The 22,796-nt window shown below is 37.5% G+C and overlaps 2 protein-coding genes across 2 annotated transcripts in view; both read right to left on the minus strand.

The window, feature by feature from the left end:
• LOC137975965 (carbonic anhydrase 2-like) overlaps positions 1-7,775 on the minus strand; it is an 8,253-nt gene extending 478 nt beyond the window's left edge. The window contains exons 1-8 of the mRNA XM_068823189.1: positions 7,497-7,775; positions 4,606-4,677; positions 4,083-4,115; positions 3,676-3,989; positions 3,310-3,402; positions 3,140-3,203; positions 2,803-2,963; positions 1-1,732 (exon numbers count right to left, since the gene is read on the minus strand). The exon at positions 1-1,732 is cut by the window's left edge and continues 478 nt beyond it. Coding sequence (XP_068679290.1) covers positions 1,313-1,732; positions 2,803-2,963; positions 3,140-3,203; positions 3,310-3,402; positions 3,676-3,989; positions 4,083-4,115; positions 4,606-4,663 — 1,143 coding nt within the window. The 5' untranslated portion in view covers positions 4,664-4,677; positions 7,497-7,775 and the 3' untranslated portion in view covers positions 1-1,312. The remainder of the gene's footprint in view (positions 1,733-2,802; positions 2,964-3,139; positions 3,204-3,309; positions 3,403-3,675; positions 3,990-4,082; positions 4,116-4,605; positions 4,678-7,496) is intronic.
• Positions 7,776-14,400: 6,625 nt separating this feature from the next.
• LOC137975966 (carbonic anhydrase 2-like) lies at positions 14,401-22,611 on the minus strand. Its single transcript, XM_068823190.1, has 8 exons — positions 22,372-22,611; positions 19,501-19,572; positions 18,978-19,010; positions 18,571-18,884; positions 18,265-18,357; positions 18,096-18,159; positions 17,759-17,919; positions 14,401-16,625 (listed from the first exon to the last, which is right to left on the minus strand). The coding sequence occupies exons 2-8, from the start codon at positions 19,556-19,558 to the stop codon at positions 16,206-16,208; spliced, it is 1,143 nt and encodes a 380-aa protein (XP_068679291.1). The 5' UTR covers positions 19,559-19,572; positions 22,372-22,611; the 3' UTR covers positions 14,401-16,205.
• Between the last annotated feature and the right edge of the window lie 185 nt (positions 22,612-22,796).

Here is a 22,796-nt window from a genome sequence, read left to right on the forward strand (position 1 = left end):
TCTAACGAGCGTGGAATAAATCGTAACTACAATCCTAGACAAATTGATTGGGACAGTTCCTGTACTCTATCGCCGAAATTCTTAAGGAGTCTTGTTGCATACAAAGGTTTGCGTTTGTATTCAATATGTCTATTCCAAGTCATTTCCAATTTGCACACCCAGTATCTTATAACAAGAGACGCGATCATATCCATATAACTTGCGCATTGATAGGAAAAGGCTGGTATTGTAGCAACTTTACGAAAAGCACCCTGCACTTTGACGAATTAAGGTGCATGCCACCTGCAAATCATTAGCAATGCACGGGATATAGCTGGGTGAGCACCGCGGTACCACTTCATATACGTCTACATATTTCACCCAGTATGGTCTCTGCTTGACCAGTCGTTTAAATAAAATAGCGAATAATAGTGAAGCAAGCTTACTCCCTGGGAATACCCCCATATGCGTGAAGCACCTCAGGTTTAGACAGTAAGTTGCAAATTATAAATCTTCGTGACCTATTACTGAGAAAAGCAGCAACCCAACGTAGTAAGCACTCGTCCATCCAAAGGAATTCCAGTTTACGCATTAGAAAGTTGTGATCTACTATGATTTACTAAATATAAATCAAACCCTTAAGAAAAATCTGCAAAAAAACGCACGTACCTAATTATCTTTCTCATCTACTAAGTGATTTCAAGATTGTGTGCACGAGATACACTAATCGGCAAAGGTACCTGGTTGACTTTCCACTTGAGGAAAACAGTTTGAAGTGTAGTTTACTTCCTAATTGTTTTAATAAAGAGGCAGGGATGAATCCTTTCAACACTTTCGCTAATTGCAAAGTAAGAGTTACTGCCTTACTATCGTATTAAAGTGACTTTGGTGTTGAGCACTTTGAAATCATTAATGTGACGTATCAGTTGATATTTAATCATAACCATCATCTTGTCAGGCACTCTTGGTATTCGTCGATGTTCGCTTAATGCACCAAAGAGTAACTTATCTAAAACTTTATAAACCCTGGGCAGTGAAATGTACGGTATTTAAAAATACCGTAAATTTCATTGTGCAAAAAGCCCGAGCAAATCCAAACACTTCAAAGCATTTGTTTTATAATCATCTATGAAAGTATATAGCAAAGGTACCTGCCTAGCAAGTAGGATTCTCAGAGATGTAATACCGATTTTTTTGTTTGGAAGGTGCTTATTCCCCGAACTACGTGAGATGTGGATGTGTGGTCATTACCAGCCCCAGAGTTTCTCTCTCCTGTGCACGTTCTGGGAACGAGAATGGAATTGATCAACTACGGTTCGTAGGTGTCTGTGAACTAATGCAAGAAAAGGGCTACGGACAACATCAGCAAGAACACACCGAGGGTCATAGTAACACCAGAGGAGCCTTCAGAATTCATTGCTACTCTCGGCACAGTCGTGGTAGTACCAGTGTCTGCGTGGACAGTAGCCGTGACGGTGACAGTTGTGGTGACTGTCTTGGTAATAGCACAAGGTGGTGGGGTGACGGTGACTGTTGTGGTGACTGTCTTGGTAATAGCACAAGGTGGTGGGGTGACGGTGACTGTTGTGGTGACTGTCTTGGTAATAGCAGAAGGTGATGGGGTCGGGGTGGTGGTGTCTGCGGAGCGTGGGAAACTTGCTTTGACAGTCCGGTTGTTGAGTGGCTGCACTGGACGGTAATTGCCAAATTCCGGTAAAGTGCCGTTCTTTTCCAGACTTCGCAAAAGGTCCAGCTAAAAAGACAACGAAAATCACAGTCAGAAATTTCTGATACATTTCCTCAAACCATCTGCTCCAAAGATTCCAAATAGTCAAATTCATTAAGAAATCTAGTAAATGCGTGGCATACACGACTTACGTAAAAATTAAAGTCATTGTAAGCAATTTGCATAGTAAAACGATAAGAGATGTCATATATTTGAACTTAGGAAACCATTAAATGATTTCTTATGAAAAGGAAGCTGGCTTTTATAAGACTTTTATAATTTAATGGAGTCCGTATTTCAAGTATATATCAGGGAGCTTTAGAAACTACGACGGTTACGGCAACGACAGGGACACAAATAATAGCATCACCGGTTAATTTTAAAAGAGGAAAAATAATCGTTTTGCACGAGCGGCACTCATTTCAGGACATATCACAAAAGGGGAGGGATGCTCGTCGTCTTACTTTGGGATGTAAAGTTCGGATTTTGTTCTCACTTAGGGTATTTTGGGCAAAACGCAATCATATGTAGCCGTGAAGGTCTCCTTTAGGGTTGCGCGCGAAGAAATATAAAAGTATATATATATATATATATATATATATATATATATATATATATATATATATATATATATATATATATTTACTACATATATTTTCGACTGATTCATATAATCTGAAAAAAAGCCTCTCTTAGGGGCCACGCCCAGATTGGTCTCCTTTAGGGGTTTAATTTACAATTTCTGAGGAGTATCTACTCCAACCCAACCCCACCCCCCGGGAAAATCACCAAATTTGAGGTTTCGACGACAACATGAGCATACAATCTTTCATTCTCTATTTTTACTCTGACACGGCTCGTACCAAATTAATTTCGGGATACTTGGCCCACATCGTACGCCGGCCGTGAAACATATGGAATCTGAATCACGGAGGACTTTCTTAACCCATTCTTGATTCTTGATTCCGCCTCAGTAATGACTACAGCCAGAAACTAAAATGTTCTGGCTTTCTATAAAGCAAAGTTCACAGCCATGGCCTTTCAAAGTAGAGCCGACTGCACGAACCAATGTAGCTTAGTTATTACTACGACTGTACCTGGTATTGCGATATGAAGACATGGTCCCTAAACACAGTCCACGTCACAGATTCCAGACAGGTAGGAGTGGTCAGAGAACCATTGTACCGGAAGAACTTAGTCTTGTCGGCAGGCAATAGGTCGTGAAACGAAAAGGCTGGAACGTCGTTCACTGCGGTGACTGTAAAAAAGGCCGGAACAAGATACCACGTTAGTCCACAATGACCTAGCAGCTGATATGGTATATCCGTAGGGAAGAAAAACCTTTTAGGATTGTTTTCATTATTTGAGCTATTCTTTCGCCGGTAAAACGCACTTAACTTTCATATCACTATGAAAACCAATATCACTACTCACAAGACTTAGTAAGCTTGTTGGCAGTTTCGAGGAATGAGAACGCTGTATTGTTGTGTTCTCCAACCTGAAACAAGAAGACAATCAATTAACCTCTTTTATGCTCGATTTTAATGTCATCGAAATGAAAGCTATAGCCATCATCATCCTCATCAATCAAAATCTATTCTTACCTCAATCAAAAGACCAAGAACGGCAAGACCATCGGGTTTATCAATTGCTTCTGCGATGTTGGCATATTTTGTGTTGTAGCTGACAAAGTGTAACTGTAAAAGAGTTCAAAACATTTTACTTCTCTTCTGGTAACATAGTTGTGCGTTGTCAACGACATGACTAAGAGATAGCAATGGTTATTCTCGTTATAGAGCCTTGGGAAACAGATGATTTCGTTACTTATGTAGTGAAGAGCAAAAAGGTTTGAGAGAATCATCGTGAAGTCCCCGGGCGTGAATATAAAAAGACTTTTTGACAATCGCAAAGTTGCCCGCAACACTAAGTGCAACTCGCCGTGAAAATTAAAAATGGATGGTTTTACTTACCTCTGCTGCATATGCCTTTCCGTTGACCGTGTGTTCTGATCCGACTGTGTTGTTAGCTCCCCAATGAAAATGAAATTGAACTGTTGAATAAACGCCATTCAATCCTCCACCACTCACATTATACACTCTAGGAGGAAAGGACATTTCCAGGGCATGGCCATTGTTGGAAGCAGTGAAAGTCTTGTTTAGTGTCTTGTTGTAGTTTTTTAGTGTGAAGGTACCCAGTTCTTTGTCGACAAATACCTTTGCTGTTTCGATGTCAATTGGTGATTGTCTTTTTCCAGTGCTGCAAGCTTCCTGCCAATTATGGGGACCTGGAATAAAAGCGATAACAATGTCATAAAGCTTGCTAACTTTTCAAATCTTGTGTAAAAGATTTCCGTATACTTGAGACAAAGAATCCTTACCATCTAAAGCATTTGGATTGTAACTCCATTGAGCTAAAGGAGAAGAAGACAAAAAAGACGATAATAGCACACAGCTTGTCTTGAATCACTCTCTCACTTAACGTTTCAAAGTCTCCCACTTTATTTTTATTTTCTATTTGTTAATGTAAGATTGTTTTAAAACTGTAACGTGAGACGTCATTTAACAGGATAACAGAAACGGAATACCGACAGCAGCCTGAGAAAGAAGCATTTCACTCATACAGTAATATGTAACTGATGTTAGTATTTGTCAGAACTTGTATCTGGTATTCGGCGATCAAAAAGATGTTGGGTAGTCGATATTGAATATTGGCCACTAGGAAAGCTAACTGTTTTCTTTGAGTTATAAAGGATCTTAAAATTTTTAAAATCAAACTTTGTGTATCGAGAATGTTCATCAGTTTCCTTTTATGGTAGAAAGAGTGACTTTTTAATTTAATTAAGACCTGATGTCTATAACAGACGTTAAGAAAACATAAAAGCCATGCAATTACTAGCTTACCAAAGGCAAATGATGCACAAAAGACACTGAAGACCAAGGCCGAAAGAAACTGGTTCATATTGACTATGATAGCTGTGGAAAAAGATGAAAACAAAACCGGCTTAAGCACAGGCAAGCGATACGTGCATGATTAAGGGTGGACCCTCGCAAAGGGTGAAAAAGGACGTAAGACGGATTGGTGTTTTTGTCTCATGGTTTCAAGCGGATGAGCCGGAAGAAAGGTCTGCTTTAAGTAACGAAGATTCCGTGAGCTTGGAGTTTCAGAGCTTTATCCATTTTCCTTTAGCGAAAAGATATTTACAATCATTAACAGATCGATACTAATCGGGAACATGCTATAGTAATATTTAAGGAAGATTGTATGATCAGGTACTGCATTTATGTTTAAAAGCGTTGCCGTTTGCAATACCCAAATGCAAGCAAACATAGAAAATATTTAAACCACTAGTCGGTTTCATATACAAGGAAAAACCGTACAATTCCAGCTGAAACAATACCAACAAAAATTCCTTCATTAGTGTTCAGGGTATTAAAGTATCAAGAGTGTTCAACTTTTTTTTTTCTCTTCACAATTACGCCGGGAAATATCAATTGCCTACAAGTTTTTCTCTCGAATTTTTCTGCGAATTTGTAGTTCAACTTATCTCTCCTTAATGATTCGTTCTAGAATCACATTCGACACAAGAAGGTGTAATCCAAATCGTGGATCTAGTTTAGTGCGCCTATTGAAGCGCAGTGATAAGGCATCCGAAATAGAATTAGGAAAGTGCAGCTTTTACAAGTACTGTTACATAGTTTTACTGAAGTCCTCAATGCACGCGAACGCACGTGAGGTTTTCAGAGCACGTGATGCTTGTATCGGGTTGTATTTGGTATGCCTCATCGTTACTGATAAAAGTGAAAGTTATAAACACGTGAGGTCCTTAATGCACATGAAGATTATTATCAGAAAGCGATGTTCACTGCAGCACGTGAGGACACATAGTTATATGTTAGGCGATGGAAAATATCGGAGCACGTGAGTGCACAACATTGCATGCACGTGACGTTATGTAATATATGATTTATGTGTTACTTGTCAAAAACATTTCCATCTTAAGAGGGTGGGCGTATTTTTGTAAAGAATATTATAGCTTTAGTTTCAAGACGCATGACGTAAGGTCATCTTCCTATTCATTTCGGTAATCTTATTTTAAAAAAAAGTGGTTTTAATTCCTTTAGAAAAAAGAACTACTGTATATATCAACACCAAAAATTATCGACCCATCCGACGAATGGTCAGACAACTTGAAAAATATCAAAGATATAGTAATTTAACAATATTGTCCAAGATTTTTTAATAATTTAAGCCTTATGAGTTCTTTCATTTGGAAATTTCGGTCAGGACACTAACTATTTCTGAGATGATAAGAAAAGAAAATTGTTTTGTCGGAGATACATCGAGTGAGTGTAGAAGAGACAACTGAATTACGTAAGACATTTGACAGGTTTCTGGAACAGCTTATTGTCCTGTACCCAAACAGTAATCTGTCTCAGTTCACTTCGATTTTTTCATATTCTACCGAACCTTGTAGCTCGGCAGTAAAAGCATGAGAATGCAACTATAGTAAAGACCAGAGTTCTTCAACTTAACTTTCAGTTCCAATCTCTTCAGTTCATTTCCTCTCCAAACACAACAAGATGAAATGGAATAAGGTCATTAACGAGGTTCTTGCTTATAACATTATTTATATTGTATCAAGATTGCCGATTGATTAGCGTTTACTTTTTTCTTAGGATGCAAAAACGAAAACTAAAAATGAATGCACCAAGATGGACTCAGCTCACAGGAGAAATACTAAAATCAAGTTAAAATCGTAAGAAGTTATATGTTTCCTTAATTAACGTTTTCTTTCTAGTTGTTTGGTCAGAATTTTAAAGTGACTCTTTTGATTGTAATCAAAATTATAGTTAATCTTGTTCAGAAGAGACTTTTTCCGTTACCGCAAAACACATGACAAAACTGCTTTTCGGGTGGCAAATCAGGAATGGCATCCGTTTGAATCCTTAGGAAACAGCGTTTAACAGGAAAACTACATTTTTAACTGAGAAGGCTCAACACAGCTAAGGTCGAATTAAAAGCTGATAAACTGAACAATATCCGAGTGCAAAAGTGACGATGTACAGGAAACCCAAGCTCAGAGCACACTTAAGCATATATATGGGATGAAAAGTGAAAGGAAAAAAAACGGCGTTGAAAATAAAACCAAACTGAAAAACATCGGCTTAGAATCGAACTATCCATCATTCATATGACCGATTCAGTGAAGACCTACGATTGCTCTCCGATTGCATCTACTTTACGCCAACCGAGCATTCCGATAAAGTGGCAAAGGTCAGCATGTTTAACAACAGAAGCTCTCTTTTCGTTTCTGCCTTTCTACCTCATGAAACAAAAATTCTCACTTTAAAATAATTTCTTTATTTGCAAAGTTGTATAAGCAATTAAATTTCGATCGGTTATTTGTTGTTTCCTTGATAAAACTCTTCATCAAAAATTGCGGTATACGAGCTTAAGGCAGGCGTGCGTTTGAGGCTTTTTTTTTTTAAGGATATTTTGGCTTTGTTTGCGTTTCCTCGCAATCTTTCATTCTTTTACTAAGAAGTCATCGATTTAAGATTTCCTTTCACTTCAAAATTTTTAATTTCTTAACGCAAGTGCTTTGGAAAGAAAGCTGAACAATTTGAAAAGTTACATGTTAGAAATAATTGTCCCGGCGTTTCGAGATTCCATCGTCTCAGCAAACACTTATCACACATACACAAATGACGATTAGAAAACCTGGCATCCTATACAAGTTATTTATACCAGCTAAAAAATTAATCACATCTACCACAAATGCCTACTTTACCTTAAAATTGAAGACGTGTCTTTCTGAAGATATAGCTTGAAACTGTGTGCTGCTTGACTGCAAATTGGAAGAAATAATCTCCCAGTTGAATTAATGAGTTAAAACTGAAGGAAGGAATCAGAAACTTCAATTATTTCTGAGTGTCAGGATCGCTCCGATCGCTGGAAAATATCTAGAACTATGTAACGTAAAGTTTCTGGAAGTTTTAAGCAGCGGTCGAAGCGATCTCGGAGAACACTGAAAAAATTGGAAAGTTTTGCGATTTTTATACCCTCAGCTCTAAGATAGGATTCCTGTGATATTGCCAATATCGCAATATTCTAAGTTTTTAAGAAAGGAGTATTTTGATATTTATGATTTCTTTTCGTCTTTGTTTTGCTGTTTCTACCAAACACGGACGTTACACAGTGGGCTTCCTGCGCAAAACAAGTAATTCTAGTGAGTTTGTCTTAAGCAACAGTAACGGTTGTTGATTTGGGGCGAAACATATCAAAAAAGATACCCAATTAATTGTGCAAAAAGGAGCCATGCATCTTTGAAGCTGAATACAAAATTAAACTTGGACGATTTGCTCACGTGATATTGCGCATATTTGCGAATATACAAAAGATAAAGCTGTCTTTTTTGATTAATTACGAACATAACACTTAACATCTCGCGTTTTTAGTCAACGTGAGATTTTGCTAAGAGGATACATTGATTCAGGGTTCCATAGCATATTTGTCGTCTGTGAGAAGTAAGGTAAAGTCTGTTACGAGCCAAGAAGGCCCATCAGGCCGGCGCTTATCTCCTGTTTAGCATGAAGCGACTAGGAGTATTTCTACTCCCCCCTGGATGAAATGCCAGTCCATCGCAGCATTAAATTCGCCGGTACCAGGTTATACACCTGGGTGAAGAGAGGCACTATGAGAGTAAAGTGTCTTGCCCAAGAACACAACACAATGTCCCCGGTCGTTTCTTCTCTGCTGTTTGAAGACGTCGCTTTTTAATCAAATAATAAAACTCGAGATCCACCAACAAAATCTTCAATGCATAAATGATATCCAGTTCATACACATTCATAGAAAATTTTACCAGATATTGGATGAGCTGCGGTAGTATGAATTACACGCTCTTGATAAAATACCCGTTGTCTTTATTACAAACGTTTACAAAGAGTTCTTTCTTGGACCGATGAACACTCCACACAAACTTTGAGGAACAATGTAATGTCGACGCTTGGACGGTAGAAGACGCCCACGGTCTCTAGCCAAATTTTCTCACTTTATTCAAAAGGACGAAGAGAAAGCATTTCTTTTCTCCGATATTGCGAATGTGAAAGCTTTGTGTTTTAAAAATAATATGAAGTCATAGTTGAAGGACGTATATAGACGTAAGGCTTGTTTCGTCTCTTGAACCCTTTAATTCTATGGCCCACATTTGTAATATTGCAATGCATTTATCGTGATGATCTTAAAGTTTTGTGAAAAGACTGTTATTTCCCTAACGTAAATCGTAGGATCGAGTTAACTTTCTGGGAAATTTAATCTCTCACTCAAAAAAAAAGCCCGCAAACAGAACAACCAGATAGGAACGCATAGCGTACTTGTAGTGAAGTGAGTCACGCAGTGGAGATTTTGTGTGCTTTCTCACGTTGCGACAAGCGCGTGATGACATATCATCATCATATCATATATCTTTATTTACCCTCGGATTTTTAGAGTAGCTTGGTGTAGCTAATATCTCCGAGCATTTACCCTCCCAACCATGATACATCACAGAAGACAGACCACAACACCGGGAACTACATGCCCTACTCTTTACGACAAGTGTGCGGGTTCATTTAGGTCCCACAGGATTATGAACATTGAAGGGTTGTGAGACGGGACCTCCGGCTTATCGTCCTTATCCGAGAAGACTAGAGAGTCTAACCATTTGCAGATGTAATTACAAAGGCAGCACTTTCTCCTCAGTTATTTAAAGACCCTGAGTGTCGGTCCGGCCGGAGTTGAACTCACGACCTCCCGCGTGACAGCCCGTGCTCAACCAACTGAGCCACCGGTGCGCGGTGGCATCAACTGCATTAAATGATATGAAGTGTTACGTAATTCAAAACAATAACAATAACACGATTTAATTTTATGTGGATTTCTGCTGTCTTGATGTTGTTCAAAGGAAAAATAGAATGATGCTTGGCCGATACAAGATGACGAAGCGAGTGTGACTGGATATGGAATATTGAACAAATAAGCGTTTTTGTTATTAAAAAAAAGCGAAGCGTTGATGAACTGATACACATTATCGCGCCATGTCGTTCAGAAATTGTTGGGTCTTATATCAATTGTTTACGAAGGTTTCTACGTGTAGAATGCGGTCCAAAGGTTAAGGATTCACGTGCCTGGCACGTGAGGGAACCTGTTTGTACGACTTCTCGAAGGAACCTTTAAACTTTTCAAAGCTTTTTGATTGAGAAACTCCTAAAAAAACATGGAGTTGTAAGTCCGCGAAAGTGAAAGCTATCGAGTAATACTTGTGTGGTGGTGCTATTGATAATGCTTTCTATGTTAACAGAACATTCTTTAGCGAATAACCTGCTTTCACTGGCGTGATCACTACAGGACTATCATATTGTGGTGCAATTCTTCTGCTTTCTGCCATTCTTTGAAATATGCGGATAAAGTTGTGATCAGTTCTTTACTTGACCTTTGACTACGGTGTTGTTTAAGAACTGTACGATGTTTAAGATGGTTACTTGATCGTGTAGATGGAAGGAAAGCTTAATTGTTTCTACTTATAACAGAATACGATGGCAGGCAGCAGTTCTACTTTATTCTATTTGATGTAATAATTTTCTCACGCTGTTTAATTTGTGGTCGATTATCTGAGTAGTTACCAATGATGGTTGTTTAGTTTGGAAGCACATTACTGTTGTTCTATTTTGATGTAGTCCCTTCGATAGTGGATACGTCAATAAAGTGAGAGAAGTGAATTCTTCTGCATAGAAGACACTGTACTTGCATTCCTTTTTGGCGCTCTGATTATCAAACTGCTCGGAATCTGTAGCTGAAATCCACTGATTAATTCCGTTGACACAACCACGAATCAGGTAACAAGCAGAACGATTTTATAATACCACACCCTGATCAGCATAAATGACACACCACGCCCGAAAACAATGACTTTCGAAGTAACATTTTCACAAACGATTGATCAAAGAAAGACTTCACCGAGACCCAATTGCAGAGCGCCATGAATAACTTACTTTTAGGCCCACACTGAGTTATCGACTCCGTGATGCGGCATTATCGGTCTGGCTATCAAAGGTAAAAAACATTTGTTAAGTTTCTTATCTGTTGAGAAACTGAAAGGCCAGGTTAATAAATGGCTTTGCATCGTATACAGAAATAACACGACCACTGAGAAAGCCCTCATCCAATTTAAATGAATTTCATGGTTAGTGGATATATAGTCGTCAGGCAAGTGAAACCACTGACTCAAAAACTGTCGACATCATTTAGAGTCAAATAATTTGCTTATGAGTGGTACACACAACGACTAAATCCAACTAAAATCCTACAAGGGTTTCCATGTTCCTCGTGATGGAGAGAGATGCTTTGATAAGGATACAGTTTTACGTTAAAAGTTGTTATCCACAAACTCTCCAGTAAAGTGTTTGCTTCTAGGAGATAATTTTGAAATTTGTAGGTCGCGTTCCATACTAGCAGATATTTCCGTCCAATAATTTTATTTTCCTTGGTTGCCTCTGTTTCAACAAGAAACTATTTCAAAAAGAAATAGTGTTTCGTTTCCGGAATGGTACGTAAGGGCAGGAGAAAAGATAAAATACTGTAGTGTGGATCATTCTGTCTGTCATATAAATTTCCTTTCGTCTATTGAAACTCTCGAGAAATAAGTATGAGTAATCAAATGATGACGGAATGAAATTAGGGAGTAATTTTACTCGCGTTTTGTCCAGGCGAGGGAAATTATTTGATTTTGGACAAAATGCAAGTGAGATTATTGCTCAATTTCACGAGACAGTATACCATTGCATTAGCTATTAATATCATGGATGACAAATAGCGTCCACGGGACGCCATTTTGACACTGTTAGAAAAGTTGCCATGGCAACATTGTAATTTCACATCTGAAATTATAAATGAAAGCTGGAATTTCGCGCCAAAATTAAGGAGTAATTGGTCACCCACTTTCTTAAGATAGAAATGCCAACCCTCTGAACGGCGAGAAGCCTGATACAGATGGTGACAAGGAATCTCAACCATTAAAGAGAAGGTCACATACTTGTTCATTTCCGCACTATATCAAAGCATGAAGTCTACAAATACCCATTTTACCTTCAAATGCCATTGCATAACATTTCAAATTCCGCAAGTTCCGTGAATTTTCTATTACCCGTGTTACATATCAGTGAGCCTCGGCAGTTAATAGCTTTACATACAGTAAACACCCGCATATAAGAACAAGTGGATTAAGAACATCAGGCTGAAACTTGGTCAATAAAGCATCATATGAATAAGAACAAATTCAGGCTGATAAATAAAACATGTTCTTAATACAAAGGGAAAGGGTATTAGGATAAGGAAACAATTCAGTACAGTAACTTACATCAAAGTACTATGGTGTTCAGGACCATTACAAACTATTAAATCTATTACAAAACAGCATTGTATGTTAATTAAACCTCCAGTAATATATAGTTTGAAGTATTTCTGAAACCAATTTTAAGAGCATTTTAAGAACACTTTCAGGCTGATTTCTCACTAAGCAGCCCTCAAATAAGAACACGATCACCCTTAAGCCTTAAAAATGTGTTCTTATATGCGGGTGTTTACTGTATTAAACTGGTTCTTGGTTAACACAATATATTACTACGCTCTTAGTGGGGAGATTGTTTACACCACTCATAGACCAGTTCCACTCTTGATTGCATCATGGGTAATCAGGGCAACATAACGGGAAATTCAAAGGTTTGTATGGAAATTCGGAGCATACATGACTCTACTTTATAGACTTTCGCCTTCATAAACCAAACAAATTAGTTCAAATTCACAACTGAGATGAACTGGACTTGGTATCTATTCTTTGGAGTTCCTAAACATTGCATTTTTGTTTCCATACATTCTCTGTAATTTTGTGACTTCGGAATCACGGGAAATGTATAGCAGAAACTTTGTTTAATAAAATCATTTCTGCAACAGTCATTCTCTCCAACTTTAATCTGCCGCGCCTTTAAGCGCATATTTTCTGTTTTGGAAATAAAAAAATCCCAAAATTGCATATCATGAATACTTTTCATCGTTTTGAACGCAAACCTTTGAATATCTCTACATCTTGCCCTGATTACCCATAATTTACTCAAGAGCGTGAACTCGTTTATTAATTCGAAGAGGGATAACTTTGGATTTTTCAACAATGGACTAGATCCTTCTGCATTTTTTACGTTTGCAAATGATTTTCGGCCCTTAAGAGCTAATCACAGTTATAAACTTAAGTTTGCAACCGCAACTTTAAATAGTTTTAAACAATTCTTTTTTATACGCATAATCGATAAGTGTAATATCTGCCAAAGGAAATTGCTGAGGCGGAGAATTTGAACACTTTTAAGAACAGACTGAGATGTCATCTTGCAAAATTTTTCTAGTGAACACTAAGTTCTTTTATCGCGTGATGTATGATTTATTTTTATAGTTAGTATATAGTATATTCTTATAGTTAGTATTTTAATTAATGTTTTAATTTACTTCTTAATTTGGGCTAATTTCCTCCTTTATCTCCTTTTCACTTTCCTATGGATTTGTGAATAAACAGTTATTATTATTATTATTATAATTATTATAATTATTATTATTATTATTATTATTATTATTATTACTGATACTGATATAGAAATTGAGAGCACTAAAGGAGGTATTTATTGACGTTTTTAAAGGGAAATTTAGGGATCCATACGTTTTAAATTGTTTTGTCTGTTTACATTTCCTTTTTTATTAGATTTTTTTATATTACACCTTCTAAACTAATTTTAAATAGCCTTCTTTAAGTACTATCTGATATATGTATTTGGAAGATATTGTGATATTTATTTATGACCTTTTGTAAATTGTTTTGAATTATTAATGGCATATTTTGAAATTAAATTTATAATAATAATTGTTATTATTATTATTATTATTATTATTATTATTATTATTATTATTATCATTGTTATTATTATTAACAGGAAATCATTTAGATAGCCAAAGATTCCTATTTATCCTGCCAGCATTATTATTTGCGTTACAGGTTCACGTGTTCACAAATTTGTTTTTGCATCTCTTAGATGTTTAGCCAATGGTTTTCAATTACAAACTCTGTTCTTTTTTTACCCTAAGTTTGAGCTTGCGATGCAATCGAAACCCAGTAACTGGTCAGCGGTCAACTTCAAACATCCACAAACCGTTTCAAAAAAGGACACAATGAAGCGTCAGACTCTTTGTTTGAAACCAATGCTGCTGAAAATTTAAAAGGAGCATAGAAAACAACATTCTCAAGAATGGAATCAAGTAACTTTACTTGGATAGCAGTGAATCCTTTGATACCAGAGTGTATGCGTACTAAAGCATAAAAATCTAAAAACTGTTCCCTTTCTCTTCCCCAACCTTCTCTCGGTCATCTAGAGACACTGTTTTTGCGTTTCAAAATAGCAGCATTGCAATTAATGCATCTTGAGTGCATGTGTCTATGTCGATATGTCGACTTAGATGACCTGAATAAAATGGGAACGACAAACCGATCACGTTGCATGCATCACGTAAAATTTTAAGATTTTTCAAAACTTTACCATGCATTTGGCAGACTGGATGTCAATTAGAGCCAGAGCGCGTTAATGAAACGTTGAAAAAAAAAGAAAAAAACATGCCACAGGTTAATGTTGTAATGTATGTTTATTTATCACTGCTGCAGTCGTATATAATACATCGGTAGTCACAGCTCATACCTGTTTCACGCAACATTTAATGATACTAGTTCTACTACATAATAATAGATAAATTATCATAGTTATCATAATTTACACAACTTTACAGTCATAAACTCTGCATAAAGGTTTGTTCTGGACATAAGCCGTTGTGAGACCGAGAAGGCCCAGATCTTAATTTGTGGCCCTGTTCAACTATGGTAGTGCCACCGCTGATAAGGTCTTTTCCTTAGCATTCCTAATAAATTTCAAGCATGCGTGCCTCATCTCTACATATTGAAAAGAACTGAAGGCCAGCTAAAGCAAGGATATCTATATAATTAACCTGGATTAAGAAATTGTGGAGAGCTTTCTTCTGTACCGACTCCGTTACATAGGACAAATAGTCAAGCAGGGCAGCCCACACAGGATAAATATATTTCAATGCTGATCTAACATGCGTGGAATAAATCGTAACTACAATCCTAGACAAATTGATTGGGACAGTTCCTGTAAGCTATCGCAGAAATGTTTAAGGAGTCTTGTTCCACACAAACGATTCCGTTTGTATTCAATATCTCTATTTCAAGTCATTACAAATTTGCACATCCTGTATCTTATAACTAGAGACGCGATCATATCCATATAACTTGCGCATTGATAGGAAAAGGCTGGTATTGTAGTAACTTTACCCAGAGCACCCTGCACTTTGACGAATTAAGATGCATGGCACCTGCAAATCATTAGCAATGCACGGGATATAGCTGGGTGAGCACCGCGGTACCACTTCATAAACGGTTGTATCGTCTACATATTTCACCCAGTATGGTCTCTGCTTGACCAGTCGTTTAAATAAGATAGCGAATAATAGTGAAGCAAGCTTACTCCCTGGGAATACCCCCATATGAGTGAAGCACCTCAGGTTTAGACAGTAATTCGCTAATTATAAAACTTCGTGACCTATTAGTGAGAAAAGCAGCAACCCAACGCAGTAAGCAATCGTTCATCCAAAAGAGCTCCAGTTAACGCATTTGTACGTTGTGATCTACTATGATCTACTAATTATAAATCAAACCCTTAAGAAAAATCTGCAAAAAACACACGTACCTAGTTAATTTTCTCATCTACTAAGTGATTTCAAGATTGTGTGCACGAGATACACTAATGCAAAGGTACCTGGTTGACTTTCCACTTGAGGAAAACAGTTTGGAGTATAGTTTACTTGCTAATTGTTTTCATAAAGAGGCAGGAGTGAATCCTTCCAACGCTTTCGCTAATTGCAAAGTAAGAGTTACTGCCTTACTATCGTATTAAAGTGACTTTGGTGTTGAGCACTTTGAAATAATTAATGGGACGTATCAGTTGATATTTAATCATAATCATCATCTTGTCAGGCACTCTTGGTATTCGTCGATGTTCGCTTAATGCACCAAAGAGTAACTTATCCAAAACTTTATAAACCCTGGGCAGTGAAATGTACCGTATTTAAAAATACCGTAAATTTCATTGTGCAAAAAGCCCGAGCAAACCCAAACACTTCAAAGCATTTGTTTTATAATCATCTATGAAAGTATATAGCAATGGTACCTGCCTAGCAAGAAGGATTCTCAGAGATGTAATACCGAATTTTTTGTTTGGAAGGTGCTTATTCCCCGAACTACCGGCCCTAGAGTTTCTCTCTTCTGTGCACGTTCCATGGCATACCGTCTGTAAAAAGCAACAGCTCTGGGAACGAGAATGGGAGTGATAAACTACGGTTGGTAGGTGTCTGTGAACTAATGCAAGAAAAGCGCTAAGGACAACATCAGCAAGAACACACCGAGGGTCATAGTAACACCAGAGGAGCCTCCAGAATCCATTGCTACTCTCGGCACAGTCGTGGTAGTACCAGTGTCTGCGCGGACAGTAGCCGTGACGGTGACAGTTGTGGTGACTGTCTTGGTAATAGCACAAGGTGGTGGGGTGACGGTGACTGTTGTAGTGACTGTCTTGGTAATAGCACAAGGTGATGGGGTCGGGGTGACTGTTGTGGTGACTGTCTTGGTAATAGCAGAAGGTGATGGGGTCGGGGTGGTGGTGTCTGCGGAGCGTGGGAAACTTGCTTTGACAGTCCGGTTGTTGAGTGGCTGGACTGGACGGTAATTGCCAAATTCCGGTAAAGTGCCGTTCTTTTCCAGACTTCGCAAAAGGTCCAGCTAAAAAGACAACGAAAATCACAGTCAGAAATTTCTGATACATTTCCTCAAACCATCAGCTCCAAAGATTCCAAATAGTCAAATTCAACAAGAACTTTGGTAAATGCGTGGCATACACGACTTACGTAAAAATTAAAATCATTGTAACCAATTTGCATAGGAAAAAGATATGAGATGTCATATATTTGAACTTAGGAAACCATTAAATGATTTCTTATGAAAAGGACGCTGGCTTTTACAAGACTTTTAAAATTTAACGGAGTCCGTATTTCAAATATATATTAGGGAGCTTTAGAAACTACGACGGCTACGACAACGACAGGGACACAAATAATAGCATCACCGGTTAAATTTAAAAGAGGAAAAATAATCGTTTTGCACGAGCGGCACTCATTTCAGAACATATTTTCTCGGTACTCTGCGTAACAACGACATGAAATCACCCCCCTACCTCTCCCCCCACCCGCGGGAGGGGAATCCCATATTAAAAGGGGAGGGATGCTCGTCGTCTCGCTTACGGATGTAAAGTTCGGATTTTGTTCTCACTTAGCGTGTTTTGGGCAAAATGCAATCATATATATATATATATATATATATATATATATATATATATATATATATTTACTACGTATATTTTTGACTGATTCATATAATCTGAAAAACGACCTCTCTTAGGGGTCAAAAAAGACCTGGCCCACGCCCAGATTGGTCTCCTTTAGGGCTTTAATTTACAATTTCCGAGGAGCATCCCCTCCCACCCACCCCCTACCCCCGGGAAAATCACCACATTTGAGGTTTCGACGACAACATGAGCATACAGATGTGAATCTTTCATTTTCTATTTTTACTCTGACACGCCTCGTACCAAATTAATTTTGGGATACTTGGCCCACATCGTACGGCGGACGTGAAACATATGGAATGTGAATCACGGAGGACTTTCTTATCTGTAATGATTATTCTCAAAGGGAATAATTTTAACCCATTCTTGATTCTTGATTCAGCCTCAGTAATGACTACAGCCAGAAACTAAAATGTTCTGGCTTTCTATAAAGCAAATTTCACAGCCATCGCCTTTCAAAGTAGAGCCGACCGCACGAATCAATGTAGCTTAGTTATTACTACGACTGTACCTGGTATTGCGATATGAAGACATGGTCCCTAAACACAGTCCACGTGACAGATTCCAGACAGGAGGGAGTGGTCAGAGAACCATTGTACCGGAAGAACTTAGTCTTGTCGGCAGGCAATAGGTCGTGAAACGAAAAGGCTGGAACGTCGTTCACTGCAGTGACTGTAAAGAAGGCCGGAACAAGATACCACGTTAGTCCACAATGACCTAGCAGCTGATATGGTATATCCGTAGGGAAGAAAAACCTTTTAGGATTGTTTTCATTATTTGTGCTATTCTTTCGCCGGTAAAACGCACTTAACTTTCATATCACTATGAAAACCAATATCACTACTTACAAGACTTAGTAAGCTTGTTGGCAGTTTCGAGGAATGAGAACGCTGTGTTGTTGTGTTCTCCAACCTGAAACAAGAAGACAATCAATTAACCTCTTTTATAATCGATTTTAATGTCATCGAAATGAAAGCTATAACCATCATCATCTTCCTCATCATTGTCGATTCTTACCTCAATCAAAAGACCAAGAACGGCAAGACCATCGGGTTTATCAATTGCTTCTAAGATGTTGGCATATTTTGTGTTGTAGCTGACAAAGTGTAACTGTAAAAGAGGGCAAAGTATTTTACTTATGTTCCTGTACAACTTATGCGTTGTTGACATGGCTAAGAGATAGGTATGAATGATCTAGTTATAGAGCGCCGAGAAACAGTGGATTTCGTTACTTCTGTGCGGAAGACAAAAGGTATCGAGAGAGTCATCATTGAGTGTGAAGATTAATAATGGAACTCAATAAATTTCGATTCTTTTACTTACTTCTGCAGCATATTCCTTTCCGTCGACAGTGTGTTCTGATCCAACAGTGTTGTTGGCTCCCCAATGAAAATGAAACTGAACTGTTGTATAAACGCCATTCAATCCTCCACCACTCACATTATACACTCTAGGAGGAAAGGACATCTCCAGGGCATGGCCATTGTTGGAAGCAGTGAAAGTCTTGTTTAGTGTCTTGTTGTAGTTTTTTAGTGTGAAGGTACCCAGTTCTTTGTCGACAAATACCTTTGCTGTTTCGATGTCAATTGGTGATTGTCTTTTTCCAGTGCTGCAAGCTTCCTGCCAATTATGGGGACCTGGAATAAAAGCGATAACAATGTCATAAAGCTTGCTAACTTTTCAAATCTTGTGTAAAAGATTTCCGTATACTTGAGACAAAGAATCCTTACCATCTAAAGCATTTGGATTGTAACTCCATTGAGCTAAAGGAGAAGAAGACAAAAAAGACGATGTTAGCACACAGCTTGTTTTGAATCCCTCTCTCACTTAACGTTTCAAAGTCTCCCACCTTATTTTTATTTTCTATTTGTTAATGTAAGATTGTTTTAAAACTGTAACGTGAGACGTCATTTAACAGGATAACAGAAACGGAATACCGAGAGCAGCCTGAGAAAGAAGCATTTCACTCATACAGTAATATATAACTGATGTTAGTATTTGTCAGAACTTGTATCTGGTATTCGGCGATCAAAAAGATGTTGGGTAGTCGATATTGAATATTGTCCACTGGGAAAGCTAACTGTTTTCTTTGAGTTATAAAGGATCTTAAAATGTTTAAAATCAAACTTTGTGTATCGAGAATGTTCATCAGTTTCCTTTTATGGTAGAAAGAGTGACTTTTTAATTTAATTAAGACCTGATGTCTATAACAGACGTTAAGAAAACATAAAAGCCATGCAATTACTAGCTTACCAAAGGCAAATGATGCACAAAAGACACTGAAGACCAAGGCCGAAAGAAACTGGTTCATATTGACTATGATAGCTGTGGAAAAAGATGAAAACAAAACCGGCTTAAGCACAGGCAAGCAATACGTGCATGATTGAGGGTGGACCCTCGCAAGTGGTGAAAAAAGACGTAAGACGGATTGGTCTTTTTGTCTCATGGTTTCAAGCGGATGAGCCGGAAGAAAGGTCTGCTTTAAGTAACAAAGATCCGTGAGCTTGGAGTTTCATAGCTTTATCCATTTTCCTTTAGCGAAAGATATTTAAATCTATTAACAGATCGATACTAATCGGGAACATGCTATAGTAATATTTAAGGAAGATTGTATGATAAGGTACTGCATTTATGTTTAAAACCGTTGCCGTTTGCAATACCCAAGTGCAAGCAAACATAGAAAATATTTAAACTACTAGTCGGTTTCATATACAAGGAAAAACCGTACAATTCCAGCTGAAACAATACCAACAAAAATTCCTTCATTAGTGTTCAGGGTATTAAAGTATCAAGAGTGTTTAACTTTTTTTTTTCTCTTCACAATTACGCCGGGAAATATCAATTGCCTACAAGTTTTTCTATCGAATTTTTCTGCGAATTTGTAGTTCAACTTATCTCTCCTTAATGATCCGTTCTAGAATCATAATCGACACAAGAAGGTGTAATCCAAATCGTGGATCTAGTTTAGTGCGCCTATTGAAGCGCAGTGACAAGGCATCCGAAATAGAATTAGGAAAGTGCAGCTTCAATTACAAGTACTGTTACATACTTATACTGACAAAAGTCCTCAATGCACGCGAACGCACGTGAGGTCCTCAGTGCACGTGATGCTTGTATCGGGTTGTATTTGGCATGCCTCATCGTTACTGATAAAAGTCAAAGCTATAAACACGTGAGGTCCTTAATGCACGTGAAGATTATTATCAGAAAGCGATGTTCACTGCAGCACGTGAGGACACATAGTTATATGTTAGGCGATGGAAAATATCGGAGCACGTGAGTGCACAACATTGCATGCACGTGACGTTATGTAATATATGATTTATGTGTATTACTTGTCAATAACATTTCCATCTTAAGAGGGTGGGCGTATTTTTGTAAAGAATATTATAGCTTTAGTTTCAAGGCGCATGACGTAAGGTCATCTTCCTATTCATTTTGGTAATCTTATTTTAAAAAAAAGTGGTTTTAATTCCTTTAGAAAAAAGAACTACTGTATATATCAACACCAAAAATTATCGACCCATCCGACAAATGGTCAGACAACTTGAAAAATATCAAAGATATTGTAATTTTAACAATATTGTCCAAGATTTTTTAATAAATTAAGCCTTATGAGTTCTTTCATTTGGAAATTTCGGTCGGGACACTAACTATTTCTGAGATGATAAGAAAAGAAAATTGTTTTGTCGGAGATACATCGAGTGAGTGTAGAAGAGACAACTGAATTACGTAAGACATTTGACAGGTTTCTGGAACAGCTTATTGGCTGTCTCAGTTCACTTCGATTTTTTCATATTCTACCGAACCTTGTAGTTCGGTCGTAAAAGCATGAGAATGCAACTATAGTAAAGACCAGAGTTCTTCAACTTAACTTTCAGTTCCAATCTCTTCAGTTCATTTCCTCTCCAAACACAACAAGATGAAATGGAATAAGGTTATTAACGAGGTTCTTGCTTATAACATTATTTATATTGTATCAAGATTGCCGATTGATTAGCGTTTACTTTTTTCTTAGGATGCAAAAACAAAAACTAAAAATGAATGCACCAAGATGGACTCAGCTCACAGGAGAAATACTAAAATCAAGTTAAAATCATAAGTAATTATGTGTTCCCTTAATTAACGTTTTCTTTCTAGTTGTTTGGTCGGAATTTTAAAGTGACTCTTTTAACTGCAATCAAAATTATAGTTAATCTTGTTCAGAAAAGACTTTTTCGGTTGCCGCAAAAAACATGACAAAACTGCTTTTCAGATGGCAAACCAGGAATGGCATCCGTTTAAATCTTTAGGAAACAGCGTTTAACAGGAAAACTACATTTTTTAAAGAAAGCTCAACACAGCTAAGGTCGAATTAAAAGCTGATAAACTGAACAATATCCGAGTGCAAAAGTGACGATCTACAGGAAACCCAAGCTCAGAGCACACTTAAGAATATATGCGATGAAAAGTGAAATGAAAAAAAAACGGCGTTGAAAATAAAACCAAAAAAACATTGGTTCAGAATCGAACTATCCATCATTCATATGACCGATTCAGTGAAGACCAACGATTACTTTCCGATTGCATCTACTTTACGCCAACCGAGCATTCCGATAAAGTGGCAAAGGTCAGCATGTTTAACAACAGAAGCTCTCTTTTCGTTTCTGTCTTTCTACCTCATGAAACAAAATTCTCACTTTAAAATAATTTCTTAATGTGCAAAGTTGTATAAGCAATTAAATTTTGATCGGTTATTTATTCTTACCTTGATACAACTCTTCATCAAAAATTGCGGTATACGAGCTTAAGGCAGGCGTGCGTTTGAGGCTTTTTTTTGAAAGGATATTTTGGCTTTGTTTGCGTTTCCTCGCAATCTTTCATTTTTTTACTAAGAAGTCATCGATTTAAGATTTCCTTTCACTTCAAAATTTTTAATTTCTTAACGCAAGTGCTTTGGAAAGAAAGCTGAACAATTTGAAAAGTTACATGTTAGAAATAATTGTCCCGGCGTTTCGAGATTCCATCGTCTCAGCAAACACTTATCACACATACACAAATGACGATTAGAAAACCCGGCATCCTATACAAGTTATTTATACCAGCTAAAAAATTAATCACATCTACCACAAATGCCTACTTTACCTTAAAATTGAAGACGTGTCTTTCTGAAGATATAGCTTGAAACTGTGTGCTGCTTGACTGCAAATTGGAAGAAATAATCTCCCAGTTGAATTAAGGAGTTAAAAACTGAAGGTAGGAGTCAGAAATTTCAATTATTTCTGAGTGTCAGGATCGCTCCGGTCGCTGGAAAATATCTAGAACTATGTAACGTGAAGTTTCTGGAAGTTTTAAGCAGCGGTCGAAGCGATCTCGGAGAACACTGAAAAAATTGGAAAGTTTTGCGATTTTTATACCCTCAGCTCTAAGATAGGATTCCTGTGATATTGTCAATATCGCAATATTTTAAGTTTTTAAGAAAGGAGTATTTTGATATTTATGATTTCTTTTCGTCTTTGTTTTGCTGTTTCTACCAAACACGGACGTTACGCAGTGGGCTTCCTGCGCAA

This window comes from Montipora foliosa, chromosome 11 (genome assembly GCF_036669935.1).
Source record: "Montipora foliosa isolate CH-2021 chromosome 11, ASM3666993v2, whole genome shotgun sequence".
NCBI classification, from domain to species: Eukaryota; Metazoa; Cnidaria; class Anthozoa; order Scleractinia; family Acroporidae; genus Montipora; species Montipora foliosa.

Coding starts and splice junctions, on each gene's coding strand:
- LOC137975966 (XM_068823190.1), bottom strand. CDS start 19,558: ATGAACCAGTTTCTTTCGGCCTTGGTCTTCAGTGTCTTTTGTGCATCA. Junction 18,160..18,264: donor TTCTTGGTCTTTTGATTGAG/GTAAGAATCGAC, acceptor TTCTTGTTTCAG/GTTGGAGAACACAACAACAC. Junction 17,920..18,095: donor CAACAAGCTTACTAAGTCTT/GTAAGTAGTGAT, acceptor CCTTCTTTACAG/TCACTGCAGTGAACGACGTT.